This window comes from Salvelinus sp. IW2-2015, linkage group LG16, assembly GCF_002910315.2.
Source record: "Salvelinus sp. IW2-2015 linkage group LG16, ASM291031v2, whole genome shotgun sequence".
In the NCBI taxonomy this organism is placed as follows: domain Eukaryota; kingdom Metazoa; phylum Chordata; class Actinopteri; order Salmoniformes; family Salmonidae; genus Salvelinus; species Salvelinus sp. IW2-2015.
The window spans coordinates 2,215,053-2,235,817 of record NC_036856.1 but is presented as its reverse complement, the minus strand read 5'-3'; the positions used below and the strand labels follow the sequence as shown (position 1 = coordinate 2,235,817).

The window sequence follows — 20,765 nt, the reverse complement described above, 5'->3', positions numbered from 1 at the left end:
GACTTTTATTGTCACGCTGTGATAATATTGTCCTAAACTGTGTGGGGCGAAAAAGATTGACAGGTTGAATATCATTAGTCAAGATATTATACCAATAGTGATAATAAATAAACACTACACAACAGAAAACATCAGTCAAATCACATTAAATGAATTCATATTTGTGCTGGTCGAGATGTAGGCCTAATACATTCCACCATAGAGTAGCTTGCGATTTCCAAGCCCAGTATGGTCACTGACTAGACGAGGGGAAGGGTACATTTCAATGTGCGTTGGAGATTAATCGGCGGCATATAAAGAATTGGGATTATTACTTTTAACTCGCCTCCAGGCACTGTCATCAAGTTGATGAAGGCAAACACCGATAGGTCTGGTAAATACAGTGGATGAAAGAAGAACTGCTAGAGTGTTATGGTGTGTGTGTATATTGGATGGTGGGGATTGTGTTTGTGCGTGCCTGCCAGCCGACCAGGTTACCAGGCACCTGCTCCACTGAAGGTGAAAGAAGTGCTCACTTGAGCTCATTGAAAAGTAGATGTGACAGTAAATTTTTCAGCCTCCCGAGATGGGAGATCTTGTTATAGCAGTCAGGATGGGGGTCAGGGCAGTGGCTGTTGATGATTGAGGAAAAGAGAAGTAAATTCATTCTGCTTCAGGCACTTTGTCAAGTGCCAGTAGCTTACCGTTGAGAGCCACTCACCCATCACTGTGTTACGGCCCCAGAGGTCACCCTCCCGTCGTAAATCAGAGTCGCCTCGCCTCGGCTGCTAAACCTATTGCCTGCTCTCCTATTGCCGCTCCCCCTGCTCCTAGTGAAATGAAAACGGAAGATCAGCCAAGCCCAAGTTGCTGCTGCTGTATTGAAGAACATAACAGGGGCATGCATGTAAGGAGATGACTGGGACTGGAAAAAAACTCTCTGGGAGCACTCCTCCACACCACATGTTGCTTCTGTTTCATAAAAGCCACCTCTCTTTTTTCGCTCTCTCTCTCTCAATTCAATTCGATGGGCTTTATTGGCATAAAAAAACACATGTTTACATTGCGAAAGCAAGTCTCTCGGTCTCTCTTTTTCTCTCAGGGTACATATCGATCCTCACGTATCAAGTCATTAAAAACTGTGTTTTCTCTGTTTTTTTCTTCTTCTTTCTATTGTTTATGAGAATGAGGCAATTAATTGGTCTGTTTAAGTTGGAACAACCCGTTCCTGGTGGTTTATGATGTGTATAGCGTTTTTGCCACCATTGCATCGATGCAGTTGCATTGCCATCAGTGACAATGTTTTTGATTACTCCTGACAAACCTCCTTGGAGTGTTAATTAAAAATGTCAGCAGATGTGCAGGTGTGGGAGATCATTAGGAGACACAGGGCCCCCTTGTTCACACACGCACTTGTCTCGCCACACCCCAGCCCAGCGTGCACACGATTGCACACACACAGGCCTCCACAGCTCAGAAGAGAAGTTATCAGGAAAGGGGAGAAGAGAAAAGGAACAGAGAGGAGAGGAGCAAGGGAGAAGGGTGGAGAGGATAGAAGGACGGAAGAAGAGAGAGAAGAGGAGAAGGAAGGAGGAGAGGAGAGGAAACAGTGATAACACTCTAATCTGCCAGACAACAGAGAACCAAACCAGAAGCATATCCAAAACCAACTCAACCAGCAGGTGCCTTAATAACATACAACCGTCAATCCTACACACCTACAAACTGTTCTAGGATCAGCATTAGTCAGCCCTGCAGTATCCAGTATCTCTCACTTTGGGTTTCCATGTCTGAGTGATGGCGCTAAATGCCCTAACAACAGCTGCAAGCAGCACGAAAGCTATCAGCAGCGTGTTTCTGGATCTCCCCCCAAAGTGCGAAAGGTCTGATGATACTCAAACATGCAGTGTTAGTTTTTCTGGTGAAACGTAAGCTCCAGTCTACAGAAGGATTCCTTCATTTTTCATTATTTTCTCGTACTGCCATCACGGCCCAGAGCTTTGGACCCAGCCAGGACTCAGTTCTGGCCTCACGCAACTCTACATACAGACCTTCACAGGGTGCCTCCAAACCAAACATCAAATGTACAAAACGCAAACCCCCAAAGGCTCTCTTTCTTTCAACCTGTTAATTGATATATTATGAAATTATTGAAATCTTGTGTGGCCATGTGCAAACATTTTTCTGGGATGGTGGGAAAGAGAGAGGAGAGAGAAAGAGAGAGGAAAAGGGATCCAGTGTGTGTGTGCACTGCTGTTTTTAATATTCCTTCTTATTAGGGTGTGATTATCCTCCCACGCCTGGCTTCTCTCACATGATGACTGGAAGAGGAGCGGGGAGACCAGGAGAGAGGACCCTGAAAACCTGCGTTTTCACCTCTAACTTTACACTTTCATTTCAGCTTTTTCCTCAGTGAATCAGCCTTTTTTCTTAAAGTAACTGTGCATTCTGACTGCCAAATGACAAAGATAGTTGATTTACAAAAGTATTTATAGAAAAATTGTGTCCGTAAAATAGCTATTTAAATATATGGATACTAGCCTACAATGGATGTTCAGGGTTTGTTTAAATATTAGGCAATTTTGAGTATTACTGCTCTTGCATCCCTTGAGAAGAGTCATTGGTGTATTTGTTGATGGTATCATGCCAAACATTGTCGACGACCTCTGAAGACTCCCACCGTTTAACAGGCGCTAACATCAGCCGTAAGCGAACGGTTAGCCTTTTCCAGCATCTCTCTCCCAGGATGTTTATGCCTTTGTTTGCCTCCTCTTCACGCATACACACACACTCGCGTCCAAAGGCCTCTCCAGTCAGCCGATGCGCTTCTGCCGCTGCTCCTCACCGCCTTCAACATACTCTGGCACAGTTTTGCTAACCTTTCAAATAGAAAATGGTCCCCAGTTCCACCCTTTGATGCAAATCGCCAGAGCAGGCTGGATACATGCCACTGAGGATGCTGGCGACCGTGCTATGATCTGACGGAATATTCCGTGCACCGAGAAAAGAAAAAAAAATGGAAAGAAAAGGACGAAAAAGAGAGAGAAACAGGATGGAGGGAAGAGGAAGAAGAAAAAAGGCAGCGAGAAACTGTGCAGAGCAGGTCTCCGGGGCCCGACCAGGCACTTTGTATCGTACATATATCACCTGTCAACCACGGGCTCTAAAGAGACACACAGAAACACAATGGAACTGACAGATGGTCCAAAACAAACCAAACCTGGTTTGATGCTATTAAAAGCTGTTTACCTCGGCCAGACGGCTGCCTGTGTGTGTGCGTACGTGTCTGTCTGTCTGTCTGTCTGTCTGTCTGTGTGTGTGTACAGTATGTGTGAGAAGGTGTTTGTGTTTGTTCTGTGTGTGTGTGTGTGTGTGCTGTTTCTTAGCTCCCAGCGTTTCATCCAGCTCACTGTTATGTTAGCAGCTCCCAGGCGGCAGTTCTAAGGCCGAATAGTGCAGTGTGTGTGTGCTCGTGTGTGTAGGAGYTGTACCACAATTAAGATTAAACAAAAGACGCAACATAGTGAAACATTCTCACTGATAACTATGGTTGTTGTTGGACACCAGCTAAACTCTCTTTAAGCACTGACTGATCCCCCCCCCCCCCCCCAAGCGAAGGGTAAGAGAGAATATCCCCCTTCCCTATCCCCCTTCTTCATCCCATCCTCCCCTCTAAAGAGGTCTGACACCTTAGAATGATGAACCCCTTAAATGTACTGAGCTTTCTCATGTGGACTTCACCCCCCCACTCTGTCCATGTAGATGAGACAGAGACAGATTAAGATATTTCTGATGGGGAGCGATTTGAGCGCAACACGCTAAATTAATTCTGGTGGAAGCCAGCCCACCTCCTATTACTGACACATGACAACTATGAGAGAGGAGAGGAGTTGACAGGCCGTGGGTGTGCGTGTGTGTAGGTGTGTGTGGAAGTCTGATTACTTTGCAAGAATAACGTGTTACATTTACTGTATCAGATGCAGTGTCAGTTGCAGTTTGCTTAAGACATATGATGATGGACTTTGGGCTCATATGGGCTTCTGAATATCTGAATTTTCTCCATTATTACAAGAGTATAATTAGTCATTCAGAGCTGACAGCCTCGTGTGTGTGTGTGTTTAATTTAGGAAATAATTAATGATTACTTGGCCCCATTACATAGTTTATTAGGCATTGCATATTACAGTATCCTGATATTAGGAACACCTTCCTAATATTGAGTTGCACCCCCTTCTGCCCTCAGAACAGTCTTAATTCTTCGGGGCATGGACTCTACAATGTGTCGAAAGTGTTCCACAGGGATGCTGGCACATGTTGACTCCAATGCTTCACACAGTTGTTTCACGTTGGCTGGATGTCCTTTGGGTGGTGGAGCATTGTTGATGCACACTGGAAACTGTTGAGCATGAAAAACCCAGCAGCGTTGCACTTCTTGAAACACTCAAACTGGTGCGCTTGGCACCTGATACCATACCACTTTAAAGGCGCTTAAATATGTTGTCTTGCCCATTCACCCTCTGAATGGCACACATACACAATCCATGACTAGAGGCTTAAAAATCCTTCTTTAACCTGTCTCCTCCCCTTCATCTACACTGATTGAAGTGGATTTTACAGGTGACATCAATTATTTATTTATTTAACCAGGAAAACCCATTGAGACCCAGAGTCTCTTTTTCAAGGGAGACCTGGCCAAGAAGGCAGCAACAATCATTACATTACAGAACTAAAACATACAACAATACAATACAAGTCAACAACATGATCCAGCCTAAAAAAAAGCATTTACACTCTTCTGTAACAGAGTCAGGGATCATAGACTGACCAGGTGAATCCAGGAGAAAGCTATGTCATGTTTTGTACACTCGGTGTGTGCATTATTGATTCAGCTGTCCATGCTCTGATTGGCTCCAATGATCGCCATTGGCTCATCCCTTGTGTTTGGTCTGTTCCATTCTGATTGGTCAGTTTAGAATTGATTAGTCCGAGATAAAACATTTTTAGTTGCAGACAACCTTTTGACATCTCAGTTTACACAAAACACACTGGAATAAGCTATCTATGAAAACTTTGGAGTACATGATAAAAAACACTGACAAAAGCATAGTCTAAAACTACTGGTCCTGAGTTGTGTATCATGTATCTTATTTTTGCTTGGATATGTCTGTTAATACTTAATTCGATTCCCTGCATTCTGCAATTCACAGATTATTGTGGTTGACAATTATTTTCCACAATTTCAGAAGATGCGCTGTTCACTTAGGATTATCTGTACCACATACCCTGTAAAATATGTTACCTTTTGGCAATTTTTGCTAATATTTTTAAATAGGAAAGAATCTCCTTATTACAAAAGCCTCTACTTGTAATACCCAAGGGAGTGCCACAAATATTTTCTTCCCCAAACAGTCCAAGTGGTTCCATGTTTAGTATGTTTGTAAAGCGGTGTGAACAGAGACGTGGGACCGCAGAGGCCTCCCTCGTGGTGGAACTATGCCTGTTGATTTAGCATGCTACGGTTCCCATGGCATTACAGTGAAAAGTATCGGAGTATTATACAAGTATACTGTATGACATTCCACAATTGTGTGTGTGTGTGTTGCTCCAGATTGCTTCAAAAATACTTTTTATTGAAGCACAAGAACCAAAATATCCAGGGATGGATAATAATGTGCAAACTGAATTGAAGAAAAGTTGTTACTTTGTGTCACTTCAGTAGAGGTCAATGGAAGTCCAAATCAGATAGAATAGATAAGAGAGTGTGTGCTGAAATAGAAGTGATCCGGAATCGAACCATGCTCTCAGTGGTGTTTCAGAGGCAGCGGCTTAGACCACGAGACCACCCCAGGCCATTCAGACAATATCCTTATCTGAAGTGACCATTGTGGTCAACAGTGATCATTTCCTCATAAATACACTTTCCTGTTTGTAATTTAATTCACTCTTGGAATGAAATGTCCCAAACACATGTTCCTCCATAATAATATAGGGCCCTATAAAATCTGCGTTGCCATGAACAAATATAGAATCATGGAATCCATTTAAACAGAATTCAACAGTATTCCAAAATGTATTGAGTAGGAAGTAGGAAAACTACTAAATGTGTTGAACTTGTTCGAAAATGCATTAAATTGCCCAAGAGTTTCGTAATACCTGAACATTATGCATCAGTGACTCGTATTTTCCTTCAGCTTCCTGAAGAGTGAGTGCGCGTTTGTCTACCACTGTGTAGCCATTAACGATGATGCTAGTGTAATGACAACCGTCTTCTGGTAGATGGAAAGGCTTTTCCAAAAACCTTCTCAATTAGATGTTAACCACAAGTAGACTATGGGTACCTGGCAGAATGATATTATGATTATTTGCATCAATCCAGTGTCCACTCTGCAATCACATGAGCGCTACAGAAACATAGCTAATCTAACAATAGCATCTGGCTGGGGTAACTACAGCCAAAAAATATACAAAAATAATCCCAGACCTCAAAAGTGGTCTCCTGATGTGGTTTAAAGTATTGTTGTGGACATGCAAAATCCAATGTGGTTGTTTTTCTCTCTCTTTTTTTGTTGTTGAAAAACTGAAACCTGAAAAAACTAAATGGAGTTTGGAGGGAAAAAAACTAAACAGATTTTATAGGGCCCTAATAATTCAACCCTCAATGTACTTTTAAATTCAACATTCAATTTACCTCAATCAATCACCCTGTCACGCCATGAACGTAGAGATCCTTTTATTCTCTATGTTTGTTTGGTCAGGGTGTGACTCGGGTGGGAAAGTCTATGCTTTCTGGTTCTTTGTTTTTGGCCGGGTAGGATTCTCAATCAGGGACAGCTGTCTATCGTTGTCTCTGATTGGGAATCATACTTAGGCAGCCTTTTTTCCTTTTCTCATTTGTGGGTTGTTTTCTTCGTTTATGCATGTATAGCCTTACGGAGCTTCACGTTCGTTTTTGTTGTTTATTGTTTTGTTGGCGTCATTTAAAAAATAAAGGAAAATGTACGCCCACCACGCTGCACCTTGGTCCGGTCATTTTCAAGACGACGCTCGTGACACACCCAACTACCTCGTACCCCAGTACACTGACTCAGTACCGGTACTCCTGTATATAGCCTGTATATAGCCTCGTTATTTTATTGTGTTACTATTTTATTTTTTATCTATTCATAAATTTTCTTACTTTTTAACTGCATTGTTGGAAAAGTACTCGTAAATAAACAGTTAATGGTAAAGTCTACAATAATTGTATTATTGTATTATGCGACAAATAACATTTGATTTTATTTGATTTAAAGCTATTTCTTGACGTCTAAATCAATGAAAAGTGAACACAGTAACTGTCAAAATGCATTTCTGTTTTAACTGGCAACATTTTTGTTGTATTACAATATTGTTAAATAACAAGGACGTAAAAATGACAATCACAGTTATATCATCGAAATGATCTATGTTGAGACAAATTAAGGAAATTGTGTTAATTTAGAAACGGTTTATAGGATAAATAAAATTGGGATGTCTTCATTACTTATTTACTGTTGTATTACTTTTTACAGCGAGGAAACGGGTAGGCAACACTAGTCCTCGAGTGCCGCAGGCACTTCATGTTTTTGGTTTAACTAACCTGGACGACCAGGTGTGTTCGATTCAGGCGATCACTAAATTAGGTGTGGTGCCTAGTTGGAACAAAATCGTGCAGTACTTGCGGTACTACAGGAACAGGGTTGCCTACGCCTGGCGTAGACTGAAAGAACAATTATTGGGAGCGGCCACATTTTTTTATAATTTTAATTTTATCTTATCTTTTTACTTATCAAATCACTGTTAATTGTAATACTCCAATATATTAGATAACACATGTTTTCAAAACTCCTTGGCTGAGTGATGTGAGAGGTAGGTGAACCAGACAAACTGACAGTATGTGTGTGTGTGTGTGTGTGTGTGTGTGTGTGTGTGTGTGTGTGTGTGTGTGTGTGTGTGTNTGTGTGTGTGTGTGTGTTTCCTTCAGGTCAGCTGTCCATTCCTTGTGTCCCAAAGAGCCTAAAGGATTCCCACAGTCATGCTACAGGTGCCTTGATCCCCAGAATGGTAATAACACACATACTGTACACATACACACATACACATTTAGTGCATTCGGAAAGTATTCAGACCCCTTCACTTTTTCCACATTTTGTTACGTTACAGCCTTGTTCTAAAATTGATAAAAATGTTTGTTTTACTCATCAATCTACACACAATACCCCATAATGGCAAAGCAAAAACAGGTTTATAGAAATGTTTGTAAAAAAATTAAAACTTATTTACATAACACTTCAGACCCTTTGCTATGAGACTCGGAATTGAGCTCAGGTGCATCCTGTTTCCATTGATCATCCTTAAGATGATTCTACAACATGATTGGAGTCCACGGGTGGTAAATTCAATTGATTGGACATGATTTTGAAAAGGCACACACCTGTCTATATAAGGTCCCACAGTTGACAGTGCATGTCAGAGCAAAAACCAAGTCATGAGGAGGAATTGTCTGTAAAACTCTGAGACAGGATTGTGTCGAGGCACAGCATTGAAGGTCCTCAAGAACATAGTGGCTTTCATAATTCTTAAATGGAGGAGGTTTGGAACCGCCAAGACTCTTCCTAGAGCTGGCCGTCCGGCCAAACTGAGCAATCGAGGGAGAAGGGCCTTGGTCAGCGAGGTGACCAAGAACCCGATGGTCACTCTGACAGAGCTCCAGAGTTCCTCTGTGGAGATGGGAGAACCTTTCAGAAGGACATCTCTGTAGCACTCCACTAATCAGGTCTTTATGGTAGAGCGGCCAGACGGAAACCCATTTTCAGTAAAAGGCACATGACAGCCCACTTGGAGTTTGCCAAAAGGTCCCTAAAGGACTGTCAGACCATGAGAAACAAGATTTTCTGGTCTGATGAAACCAAGATTGAACTATTTGGCCTGAATGTCAAGCATCATGTCTGGAGGAAACATGGCACCATCCCTACGGTGAAGCATAGTGGTGGCAGCATCATGCTGTGGGGATGTTTTTCAGGGACTGGGAGACTAGTCAGGATCGAGGGAAAGATGAACGGAGCAAAGTACAGAGAGATCATTGATGAAAACCTGCTCCAGAGTGTTCAGGACCTCAGACTGGGGCATAGGTTCACCTTCCAATAGGACAACGCCCCTAAGCACACAGCCTAGGCAACGCAGGAGTGGCTTCGGGGAAGTCTCTGAATGTTCTTGAGTGGCCCAGCCAAATCAAATCAAAGTTTATTTGTCACGTGCGCCGAATACAACAGGTGTAGACCTTACAGTGTAATGCTTATTTACAGGCTCTAACCAATAGTGCCCAGACTTGAACCCGATCGAACATCTCTGGAGAGACCTGAAAATAGCTGTGCAGCAACACTCCCCATCCAGTTTGACAGAGCTTGAGAGGATCTGCAGAGAAGTAGCGTCATACCAAAGAACACTCGGGTCTGTAATCGCTACCAAAGGTGCTTCAACAAAGTACTGGATAAAATATCTGAATACTTATGTAAATATGATACTTCAGTCGTTTTTTTTGTGTGAAATTTGCTACATTTTCTACAAGCCTGTTTTTGTTTGACATTATGAGGTATTGTGTGTAGATTGATAAGAAAACAAATTAATCCATTTTAGAATAAGGCTGTAATGTAACAAAATGTGGAAAAAGTCAAGGGGTCTGAACACTTTCCGAATGCACTGTACATACACACCACTTTTAGATCTGTCACTCCCTCCTCTGGGCCTTTTGGGCTTTCTAACAGGCTAAACACTGGAGGTCAGGCTGTGGCATTTGACCTTTGAACCCAAGACAAAAACAGCTTAAGCTCCAGGCCAGGTGATTACTATAGAGCGCTACTGTATTCAGGGCAGCCCAGTAATGTTTTAGTCTCCACCTCGGCCCCTTTCCCTCCCTCCTGTCCTCCCCTACTAATTCCCCACAACCTCCCCCAATATTTTCATGTCTCCCCCTTCTCTCTCTCCCCTTCCTTCCCTCCCGCCTGTCCTCCCCTACTCAATCCCCACCACTTTTACCATATTGCAGGTCCTCCCCATGTCTGCCTCTCCCTCTCTCTGTCTCCCCCTTCTTTTCACCCTGGTCTCTGACCCTACTAGTAGGTTTCCCATGTCCTCCCCCTTTCTCCCTCAACCTGTCTCCCATGTCTTCCTCTGTCTACTGTCTCCCCCTTTCCCTCCCTTCTCTCTGCTGTTGTCTGATCCTACCGGAGGTCCTCAGTCAGCACAGCAAGCCTCTGTGCTGGAGGTCAGTGTGAGGCCTAATGTAAGGTGAATAACTTGGGGCTGAGTAGCTAAGGTCCAACTGGTGTATGTACAGAGCAGTACAGGGGACATATGTATCAAGCGTCTCAGAGTAGTAGTGCTGATCTAGGATCAGGTCCACTCTGTCCACATAATCGTATTCCTTGTGATCTAAAAGGCATAACTGATAATAAATCAGCACTCCTACTGTGAGAATCTTGATATTTATGGCCCCAGAGAACAGGCCATCTACTTTGACTCAGACATTGACTTTTGGTCCTCTGTACTGAGCAAGCGAGTTGTTTTAACTTCCCTTGAAGTTCTGACTGACTGGGGCAAGGATCACCAAGGAGATTCAGCCGCAGGCCAATTTTTTTCTTCGGTGGACGGTCGGGGGGACGGAACATAATTACAAATCATTTGTAGACTGCAACTAGACCACAAGAAGCCCAAACAGATATAACATTTGACTAAAACACAATCATTTCAAACCTTTCCTTGCGTTTGTATACGATCACATAACTCTATTATGCGTGGGAATACGGGAACAGATTTCCAAAATTCAAATCACTTGGAGCTGATTTCTCTGTGTTTTTACAATCTTTTATGTCCAACAATGAAAATTCACAACAACACCAAAAAATATATGATTTTTTTTTGCTCAGAAAACTTGGGAGGCCAAATAAAACTACCCACTGGCCGCCAGTTGGGGAACCCTGGACTAGGGCATGCCGTGTGGGACGCCTCCACATACATGTCTCCTAAATGGCACCATATGCAGTGCACTACATAGGGAATCGGTTGCCCATTTCAGCAGACACTGATGTAATGCTGTGAAAACAGATCAAACAAACGCAACGACAAACAATGAGGAAAAAGTGGCAGTTTGATTTGAATATAGATTGTGATAGTTACAGGGAGGAATAAAGATGACAGAGCCCACATCAGACATACTGTACCACTGTACTATAGGCCCCCTGGTGGACAGTGGTGGGAGAGCATCAGTAGTCACATCACTGTCTTTCATCCCTTGCTAACCCAGTGTGTTTGTGTGTGTGTCCTGTGGATAGTGCTGTGTGTGTTTCTAGCTGATTGTGCAGTGTAGGTGTGTGTATGTCCAGGGCAGCGTAGAAACGGTTACTGTCCCATTTCTGATATGATCATGCTTGACTTTGGCCCCTTTGCTCTGTTTGGTTTGGGTTTCATTTGGGTGGTCCACTCGATCCATGTGAAGTGTGTATGGCTGTTTGAACTTGTCTGTTTCTCTGTGGTGCCTGGCGTGACCTGAAACCTAATACTTAAGTACACACAATTAAGTTCACACCAGAGGTTACATGGGGAAATAGGCCCTTTCCCAGAGGTGTGAATCAGTTCAACCTGTATACAAGAGCCAGAGGTTTCTCACCACTCATGGTTCAAGGTTAAGAATTTCTTTGGTTGGAAAAGAGGCGGGTCTGAGACCTGGTTGGCTGTCCCCGTGGAGATGGTGCCTTGACAAGCAGAATTGTCCAATCGTATATCCTGTTATAGGATTTGTTCTGATCAGCTGTGGTGAAAATATCCCACTGTGCAGTAATGTCCAGAGTGTTTTCATAGTTTACAGTGTCAAGAGTGGGTAAAGTAACTGCCATAATAAAGGAAACACGAATGTAAAGTTGGGCCACCACGAGCCACCAGAACAGCTTCAATGCACCTTGGCATAGATTCTACACGTGTCTAGAACTCTATTGGAGGGTTGCAATACCATTCTTCCACAAGAAATTCCATAGTTTGGTGTTTTGTTGATGGAAAACACTCAGGCACCGCTCCTGAATCTCTGGTTTGAGATATGGTGACTGAGACACAGACAAACAAACACACAAACACAAAACCCCATATGGTCCTTTGAGACCACTCTTTCAAAGTCACTTACTCTAGTATGGTATATAAAATAATGGGCGACTGGGCATCTCTCTAAGCATGATGGGAGGTTAATTGCTAAATTAACTCAGGAACTACACCTGTGTAGAAGCACCTGCTTTCAATATACTTTGTAACCCTCATTTACTCAAGTGTTTCCTTTACTTTGGCAGTTACCTGCATATACAGTGCATTCCAAAAGTATTCAGACCTTTTTCCACATTTTGTTACATTACAGCCTTATACTGAAATTTATTAAATACACACAATACCCCGTAATGACAACTCAGAAACAGTTTTTTAGATATTTCTGCAAATGTATTAAATATTTTAAAAACCGAAATATCACATTTAGACCCTTTACTCAGTACTTTGTTGTAGCACATTTGGCAGCGATTACAGCCTCAAGTCTTTTTGGGTATGACGCTACAAGCTTGGCACACCTGTATTTGGAGAGTTTCTCCCATTGTTCTCTGCAGATCCTCTCAAGCTCTGTCAGGTTGGATGGGGAGCGTCACTGCACAGCTATTTTCAGGTCTCTCCAGAGATGTTCGATCGGGTTCAAGTCTGGCTGGGCTACTCAAGGACATTCAGAGATTTCCCCAAAGCCACTCCTGCTTTGTCTTGGCTGTGTGCTTAGGGTCGTTGTCCTGTTGGAAAGTGAACCTATGCCCCAGTCTGAGGTCCTGAGTTCTCTGGAGCAGGTTTTCATCAAGGATCTTTCTGTACTTTGCTCCATTCATCTTTCCCTCGATCCTGACTAGTCTCCCAGTCCTTCCACTGAAAAACATCCCCACAGCTTGATGCTGCCACCACCAAGCTTCACCGTAGGAATGGGGCCATGTTTCCTCCAGACGTGACCGCTTGGAATTCAGGCCAAATAGTTCAATCTTGGTTTCATCAGACCACATAATCTTGTTTCTCATGGTCTGAGAGTCCTTTAGGTGCCTTTTGGCAAACTCCAAGCGGGCTTTCATGTGCCTTTTAGTGGCTTCCGTCTAGCCACTCTACCATAAAGGCCTGATTGGTGGAGCGCTGCAGAGATGGTTGTCTTTCTGGAAGATTCTTCCATCTCCACAGAGGAACTCTAGAGCTCTGTCAAAGTGACCATCAGGTTCTTGGTCACCTCCTTGACCAAGGCCCTTCTCCCCCGATTGCTCAGGTTGGCCGGGCGGCCAGCTCTAGAAAGAGCCTTGGTGGGTCCAAACTTCTTCCATTTAAGAATGATGAGTCCACTGTGTTCTTGGCGACCTTCAATGCTGCAGAAATATTTTGGATCTGTGCCTCGACACAATCCTGTCTCTGAGTTCTATGGACAATTCCTTCGACCTCATAGCTTGGTTTTAACTCTGACATGTACTGTCAACCGTGGGACCTTATATAGACAGGTGTGTGCCTTTCCAAATCATGTTCAATCAATTTAATTAATTAACTTATTTTTTTGCTTTGTYACTCTGGGGTATTGTGTGTAAATTGTTGAAGAAAAAAACATTATTTAATCCAGTTTAGAATAAGGCTGTAACGTAACAACATTTGTAAAAAGGGAAGGGGTCTGAATACTTTCCGAATGCACTTTACATGCACAGACAAACGCACACACACACATAAATCCTGCTTTGATATGGTGCACCTCACATAGAATTAATTTGCCATTTATTTAGTTTTGGTGCGTCCTTCTTCCACACGTAATGAGTGTTGACCAGCAACGTGATTACAATATTCCCAATGTACACTCGTACAATGTCATGCAGTAATGCTGTATTATGTCATGTAATTTCCCCCCCAACCATTTTGGGACAGAATGAGGTGTCTACAAAAAGACAAACAAAATAAATAAATATGATTATGTACACTACATGACCAAAAGTATGTGGACACCTGCTTGTCGAACATCTCATTCCAAAATCATGGGCATTAATATGGAGTTGATAACCCCTTTGCTGCTATAACAGCCTCCACTCTTCTGGGAAGGCTTTCAAATAGATGTTGGTACATTGCTGCAGGGACTTGCTTCCATTGAGCCATGAGCATTAGTGAGGTTGGGCACTGATGTTGGGTGATTAGGCCTGTTTCGCAGTCTGCGTACCAATTCATCTCAAAGGTGTTTGATGGGGTTGAGGTCAGGGCTCTGTGCAGGCCAGTCAAGTTCTTCCACACCCATCTCGACAAACCATTTCTGTATGGACCATGCTTTGTGCACAGGGCACTGCTGAAACAGGTAAGGGCCTTCCCCAAACTGTTGCCACAAATTCAGAAGCACAGAATTGTCTAGAATGTTGTAGCGTTAAGATTTCCCTTCACTGGAACTAAGGAGCCTAAACCATGAAAAACAGCCCCAGGCCGTTAATCCTCCTCCACCAAACTTCACATTTGGCACTCTGCATTCGGGCAGGTAGCGTTCTACTAGCATCCGCCAAACCCAGATTCGTCTGTCGGACTGCCAGATGGTGAAGCGTGACTCATAACTCCAGAGAATGCGTTTCCACTGCTCCAGAGTCCAATGGTGGCAAGCTTTACACCACTCCAGCTAACGCATTGGCATTGCGCATGGTGATCTTAGGCTTGTGTGTGGCTACTCGGCCTTGGATACCCATTTCATGAAGCTCCAGACGAACAGTTGTTGTGCTGACGTTGCTTCCAGAGGCAGTTTGGAACTCGGTAGTGAGTTTTGCAAACGATGACAGACAATTTTTACACGCTTCAGCACTCGGCGGTCCCGTTCTGTGAGCTTGCGTGGCCTACCACTTTGCGGCTGAGCCGTTGTTGCTCCTACACGTTTCCACTTCACAATAACAGCACTTACAGTTGACCGTGGCAGCTCTAGCAGGGCAGAAATTTGACGAACTGACTTGTTGGAAAGGTGGCATCCTATGACGGTACCACGTTGAAAGTCACTGAGCTCTTCAGTAAGGCCATTCTACTGCCAATATTTGGCTATGGAGATTGCATGGCTGTGTGCTCGATTTGATACACCTGTCAGCAACAGGTGTGCCTGAAATAGCCAAATCCACTAATTCAAAGGGGTTTTCACATACTTTTGTATATATAGTGTATGTATATATATTAGCCTTAAACATGATTGTTAACTACAAGTCGTTTAAGGCTACAAGATATGGCATTCCTCCTAGAATCAGTACACCCATTCCCCCAAAAAGTCTAAAATAAATATGATTGATTTGTCAATATAATCTAACACATTAGCCTAACTGTAAGTCTCTCTGGATAAAAGTGTCTGCTAACTGACAAATGTTTTTATGTAAATTGTATTCAGAAAGTATTCACACCCCCTTGACTTTTTCCTCATTTGTTGTTTTTCAGACTGAATTTAAAATGCATTAAATGAACACTTTGGATGGTGTCACGTTCTGACCTTTATTTCCTTTGTTTTGTCTTTATTTAGTATGGTCAGGGCGTGAGTTGGGGTGGGCAGTCTATGTGTGTTTTTCTATGTTGGGGTTTTGAGTTCGGCCTGGTATGGTTCTCAATCAGAGGCAGCTGTTAATCGTTGTCCCTGATTGAGAATCATACTTAGGTAGCCTGGGTTTCACTTTTGGTTTGTGGGTGTTTGTTTCCGTGTGAGTGTTTGTTGCCACACGGTACTGTTTCGGTTTCGTTCATGTTCACATTTATTGTTTTGTATTTCATAGTGTTCAGTTTATGTTTTAAAATAAACGTTATGGACACTTACCACGCTGCGCATTGGTCCTCCGATCCTTCAAACTTCTCCTCCTCAGATGAGGAGGACGACAGCCGTTACAGATGGTGTATCAATACACAGAGTCACTACAAAGATACAGGAGTCCTTCCTAACTCAGTTGCCGGCGAGGAAGGTAACCGCTCAGGGATTTCACCATGAGTCCAATGGTGACTGTAAAACAGATAGGAGAAAACTGAGGATGGATCAACAACATTATAGTTACTCCACAATACTAACCTATTTGACAGAGTGAAAAGAAAGTAGCCTGAAAGAACAAAAATATTCCACACAAATATTCCAAAACATACATCCTTATTACTGATTACCACTCTCCATATTTTCAATTAGTGGTGGCTGCATCATGTTATGGGTATGCTTGTAATCGTTAAGTACTGGGTAGGTTTTCAGGATAAACATAAATGGAATGGAGCTAAGCACAGGCAAAATCCTAGAGGAAAACCTTTTTCAGTCTGCTTTCCACCAGACACTGTGAGATGAATTTACCTTTTGGCAGGACAATAACCTTAAACACAAGACCAAATCTACACTGGAGTTGCTTACCAAGAAGACAGTGAATGTTCCTGAGTGGCAGAGTTACAGTTTTGACTTAAATCTGCTTGAAAATCTGTGGCAAGACCTGAAAATGGTCAGCAACCAATTTGACAGAGCTTGAAGAATTTTGAAAAGAATAATGGGCAAATGTTGTACTATCCAGGTGTGGAAAGCTCTTAGAGACTAACCTACAATGACTTACAGCTGTAATCGCTGCCAAAGGTGTTTCTACATCTGCATTGCTTGCTGTTTGGGGTTTTAGACTGGGTTTCTCTATATGCATTGCATTGCTTGCTGTTTGGGGTTTTAGACTGGGTTTCTCTATAAGCACTTTGTTGATGTAAAAATAATTTTGATTGATAATAACAATTATTGTCACGGGGTTGAATACTTATCAAATCAAGATATAGTAATATTTCATTTTTCATGAATTATTTTACAAATGTTCAAATTCTTCTTCCAGTTTGACATTACATTGTATTTTGGGTAGATCGTTGACAAAAATGTAAATCAAGTTGATTTTAATCCCACTTTGTAACACAACAAAATGTGGGAAAAGTCAAGGGGGTGAATACTTTCTGAAGGCCCTGTGTAGACCTTTTTTAAGAACCTGTAAGCTACAGTTTTTGATTTGAACTACAGTACGTGAAGTCGTATCTGCAGTGAGCCGACATGACTTTTATTTTTCTCTACGGTGGCTCTTCTTTTTGTCCAGCTTCTGTGCACAGTTGTATGTGTGTTTGCGTAAATATCTCTACTCTCACTGATATCGTTGTCCCTATCAAACCAGTACAGCTGATGTACCTCCCCCCCTGCCTGTCTGTTAATTGGACAAGTGGTCCGACACTGAGCAGCGGCCCTTCTGTGAGGCGTCACACGCGATAGGGACCCCCTTGGCAGCCCAGGTGGCCCCTCCATTCAGACACAGCCAGGGGCCGGGTCCCACGGGGCCTCCCTGGCCCCCCACTTGTCAGTCACGAGGGCAGCTTGTCAATCACTAGGGGAGTGCTGGAGCTTCCTGTTTTAGCCCGGGTGCTGTGACACATCCTGGCAGGGGGTGACTGGTGTCAGCCTGTCAACTGGAGGGGGGCTGTTGGAGTACACACACTCTCTCCCTTAGGGATGTCTTCTGGTGACTCCGCAGCAGAGGCAGGGCCCTAGTTCCTGTTTTACCTCACACACCTGCAGGCTGCCGTTAGTGCAGTCGGCGCTGCCGTCTCAGAGGTCACACGTGCCATAATCGAACCTCATTAAGAGCCCTCTAAGAGCCGGGGGAAAGAACGTACAATTGCCTCTCACCAGATAACTCACCGCTGAGTGTGAAGGTAGCCATTTTTCACATGCAGCCATATTTAAGACTCAAACGCACCCCTGTGACCTCAGGGTTTCAACAGCAATTAAAACCGTCTTTTCACGTCTTTAGTGCCACACCGGCTCTGGTACAGGGCTCGTGCTCCCTACTGTATCTCCCACTCTGCCAACTGACAGACCCGTGCATGTACACACACTCCACCCACATCTACGCACATCTTCAAAGAAGAGTTCAGTCTGTGTGTGTGTTTGCTGTAGCTAAATGAACTAGCAAATTGTAGATAAATTAACGAACTGTAGCTAATAAAGTGTAGCTAAATTAGCAAATTGTAGCTAACAAACTAGCTAAATGAACTAACTGTGGTTACATTTTATTTTGATAGGTGGGCATGGCTGGAACATTCCAACCATTGTCTGGTCTCTGTCAGGCCCTGTCTATTGTAGATACGCCACTGTAAGGTTATTTTCGATACCAAAATATTTAGCCGTAGGGACAACAACCAAAAACAGAAAGCCGTTGAGGTGAAGTGCAGACAGACTCATCTTTCTCACCCTTAATTAAACCTCTGTAGCGGGGGCCATTGTTTAACTCCAACAATTGTCATTGAATTAAAAGTGTCGGTGTCTTTTGTTCTGGCGATGTGTGCTGCTGTCAGGGGTCCTGTCGTTAATGTGCCATCACCACACATCATATCCGCATTAGACACCGCCGCTGATGTTATTTCCTCTGCGTGTGTGTATGTCTGCGTTTGTGTGTCTTTCTCTCTCTGTCCTACATATCCCTCAGCAGGAGAGGAAGAGTGGAAGAGCATTACGGTGCGAGACGGTCATGTCATCCAACATCTGAGAGACCTGGGGCTCTGTGATACATATGCACACACACACACAAGTACATATCGTATACATATACGCCCGCACGCACGCACACACGCACAGACACTTATACTTGAGAGACCTACATCCCGTTTCCTTGCAGTTGCCTAATAGGAATGGAGATTTTTGTATATATTTCATTGCGTTACTACAGTTGGATTCAGATGTTTTATTGCAAATGAAAAAGCTGAAACAGTTACCTCTACCTTTTCTGTGAATGAGCAGTGTTTGCTTTTTGGATTTGGGTGTGGCACTCTAGTGAGTAACATGTCCTGGAGCCTGCAAGGCTTCATTGAATGGGTGTTGGCCAGGCAGATAGTATGACAGACAGGAAAGGATCATCCCGGTGTCACCGCAACAATTATCACTTAGCGTCCACAAGGTAGAGAGGGTCACAGTGCCTTCAGAAAGTATTCACACCTCTTGACTTTTTCAAAATGTTGTTGTGTTACAGCCTGAATTTAAAATGGATTAAATTGAGATTGTTTTTTGTCATTGGCCTACACACAATACCCCATAATGTCAAATTGGAATAGTTTTTTTTTTATGTACAAATTAATAAACAATGAAAAGCTGAAATATCTTCAGTTGGTAAGAATTCAACCCCTTTGTTATGGCAAGCCTAAATAAATTGAGGAGTGAAAATTTGCTTAACAAGTCACATAATAAATTGCATGGACTCTTGTATGCAATAATAGTGTTTAACATCATTTTTAATAACTAACTTGACAGAGTTTGAAGAATTAAAAAAAAATATATGTGCAAATATTGAACAATCCAGGTGTGCAAAGTTCTTAGACTTACCCAAAAAGACTCACAGCTGTAATCACTGCCAAGGGTGATTCTAACATGTTGACTCAGGGTGTTGAATACTTATCTAATCAAGATATATTACCTTACAAAGTTCAAACAATATCAAAAATGTAAATTAAATCCGTTTTAATCCCACTTTGTAACACAACAAAATGTGGAAAAGTAAAGGGGTGTGAATAGTTTCTGAAGGTACTGTAGCATTATATTCTCTCTCTCTTTCTGACACACACAGATGTTCTCTCTTTCTCGCACACATACACATACCCTCTCCTCTCTCTGTCTCTCTGGCACATACACAGACAACAACAACATCCCTCCTCCCCCGTCTCTCTTACGTACACACTAACACACACTAGTGATATGTCCACTGAGGTGACATTTCCGGGCTGCGCGGGGGGGGGGGGGACAGAGGATGACACCCGTGTCCACCCCTGCTTGAGAGGAAGTGCATATCAGAACACAACAGGAAAGACCGAAAAGAAAAACAAGCTGACATCTTTTTGGACATTAAATCACTTCCTTTAGGGCCCTGCGACTGACCCCTTAAGCAGGTTTACCGCCGGGCATTTTTTGGGGGGGTAGATCAGCTTCAATATTGCAGATAGATTGTGGCTTCTATCAGTGTTATTTGTCTGCATCATTTCCAATTCTCCATATATTTTCTCCATATATTTTTTTGTAAATATGTAAAAATAGAATGTTAAATATATATATTTTTCCATATACACTGCTTTCGGGAAGTATTCAGACCCCTTGAATTTTCCACATTTTGTTGCGTTACAGCCTTATTCTAAAATTGATCAAATCTTTTTTTTACCCTCAATCTACACATGATACCCAATAATGACAGCGAAACAGGTTTTTGGAAATTATACCTTATTTACATTTCGAAAAACATGTTTTTGCTTTGTCATTATGGGGTATTGTGTGTAGATTGATGAGGAATTTAATCCATTTTAGAATAAGGCTGTCTGAATACTTTCCGAATTCACTGTATTTTCCTTCTTTATTACCCTACCACCCCTCCCCTAATTGGAGTAAACTAATTGACAAAAATACTTAGGCTTGCACTTCCAGCTTATACATACTACATACATTTCACGGGAATTATATTTTACACRATCTATCTTTTGCTTGTTTTTAGTCCCAGCCTTCAGCTGCCCTTAAAACCCCTCCCAGCTATCTCTGAAGACCATCCAGTTTTGATTTCTAGCTGCCCWATATTTTTGTTCTGTGCTGTGATGTTTCACAAAAGTTCTGATGCTTTCTATTCTCATAGTTTCTACAGATAGTAAATTATAGATTAACACGTTTGCTAATATATTATTATATTGTTGATCGATTTACTATCACTTTTCAAAAC

The 20,765-nt window shown here is 42.7% G+C and overlaps 1 protein-coding gene across 2 annotated transcripts in view; it reads left to right on the top strand.

The window, feature by feature from the left end:
• Nucleotides 1–20,765, top strand: part of LOC111975330 (adhesion G protein-coupled receptor D2) — a 147,866-nt gene that overhangs the window by 98,219 nt on the left and 28,882 nt on the right. For both annotated transcript variants that reach the window (XM_024003550.3, XM_024003549.3), the window contains one exon: nucleotides 7,982–8,061. In XM_024003550.3, the coding sequence (XP_023859318.1) occupies nucleotides 7,982–8,061 (80 nt within the window). The remainder of the gene's footprint in view (nucleotides 1–7,981; nucleotides 8,062–20,765) is intronic.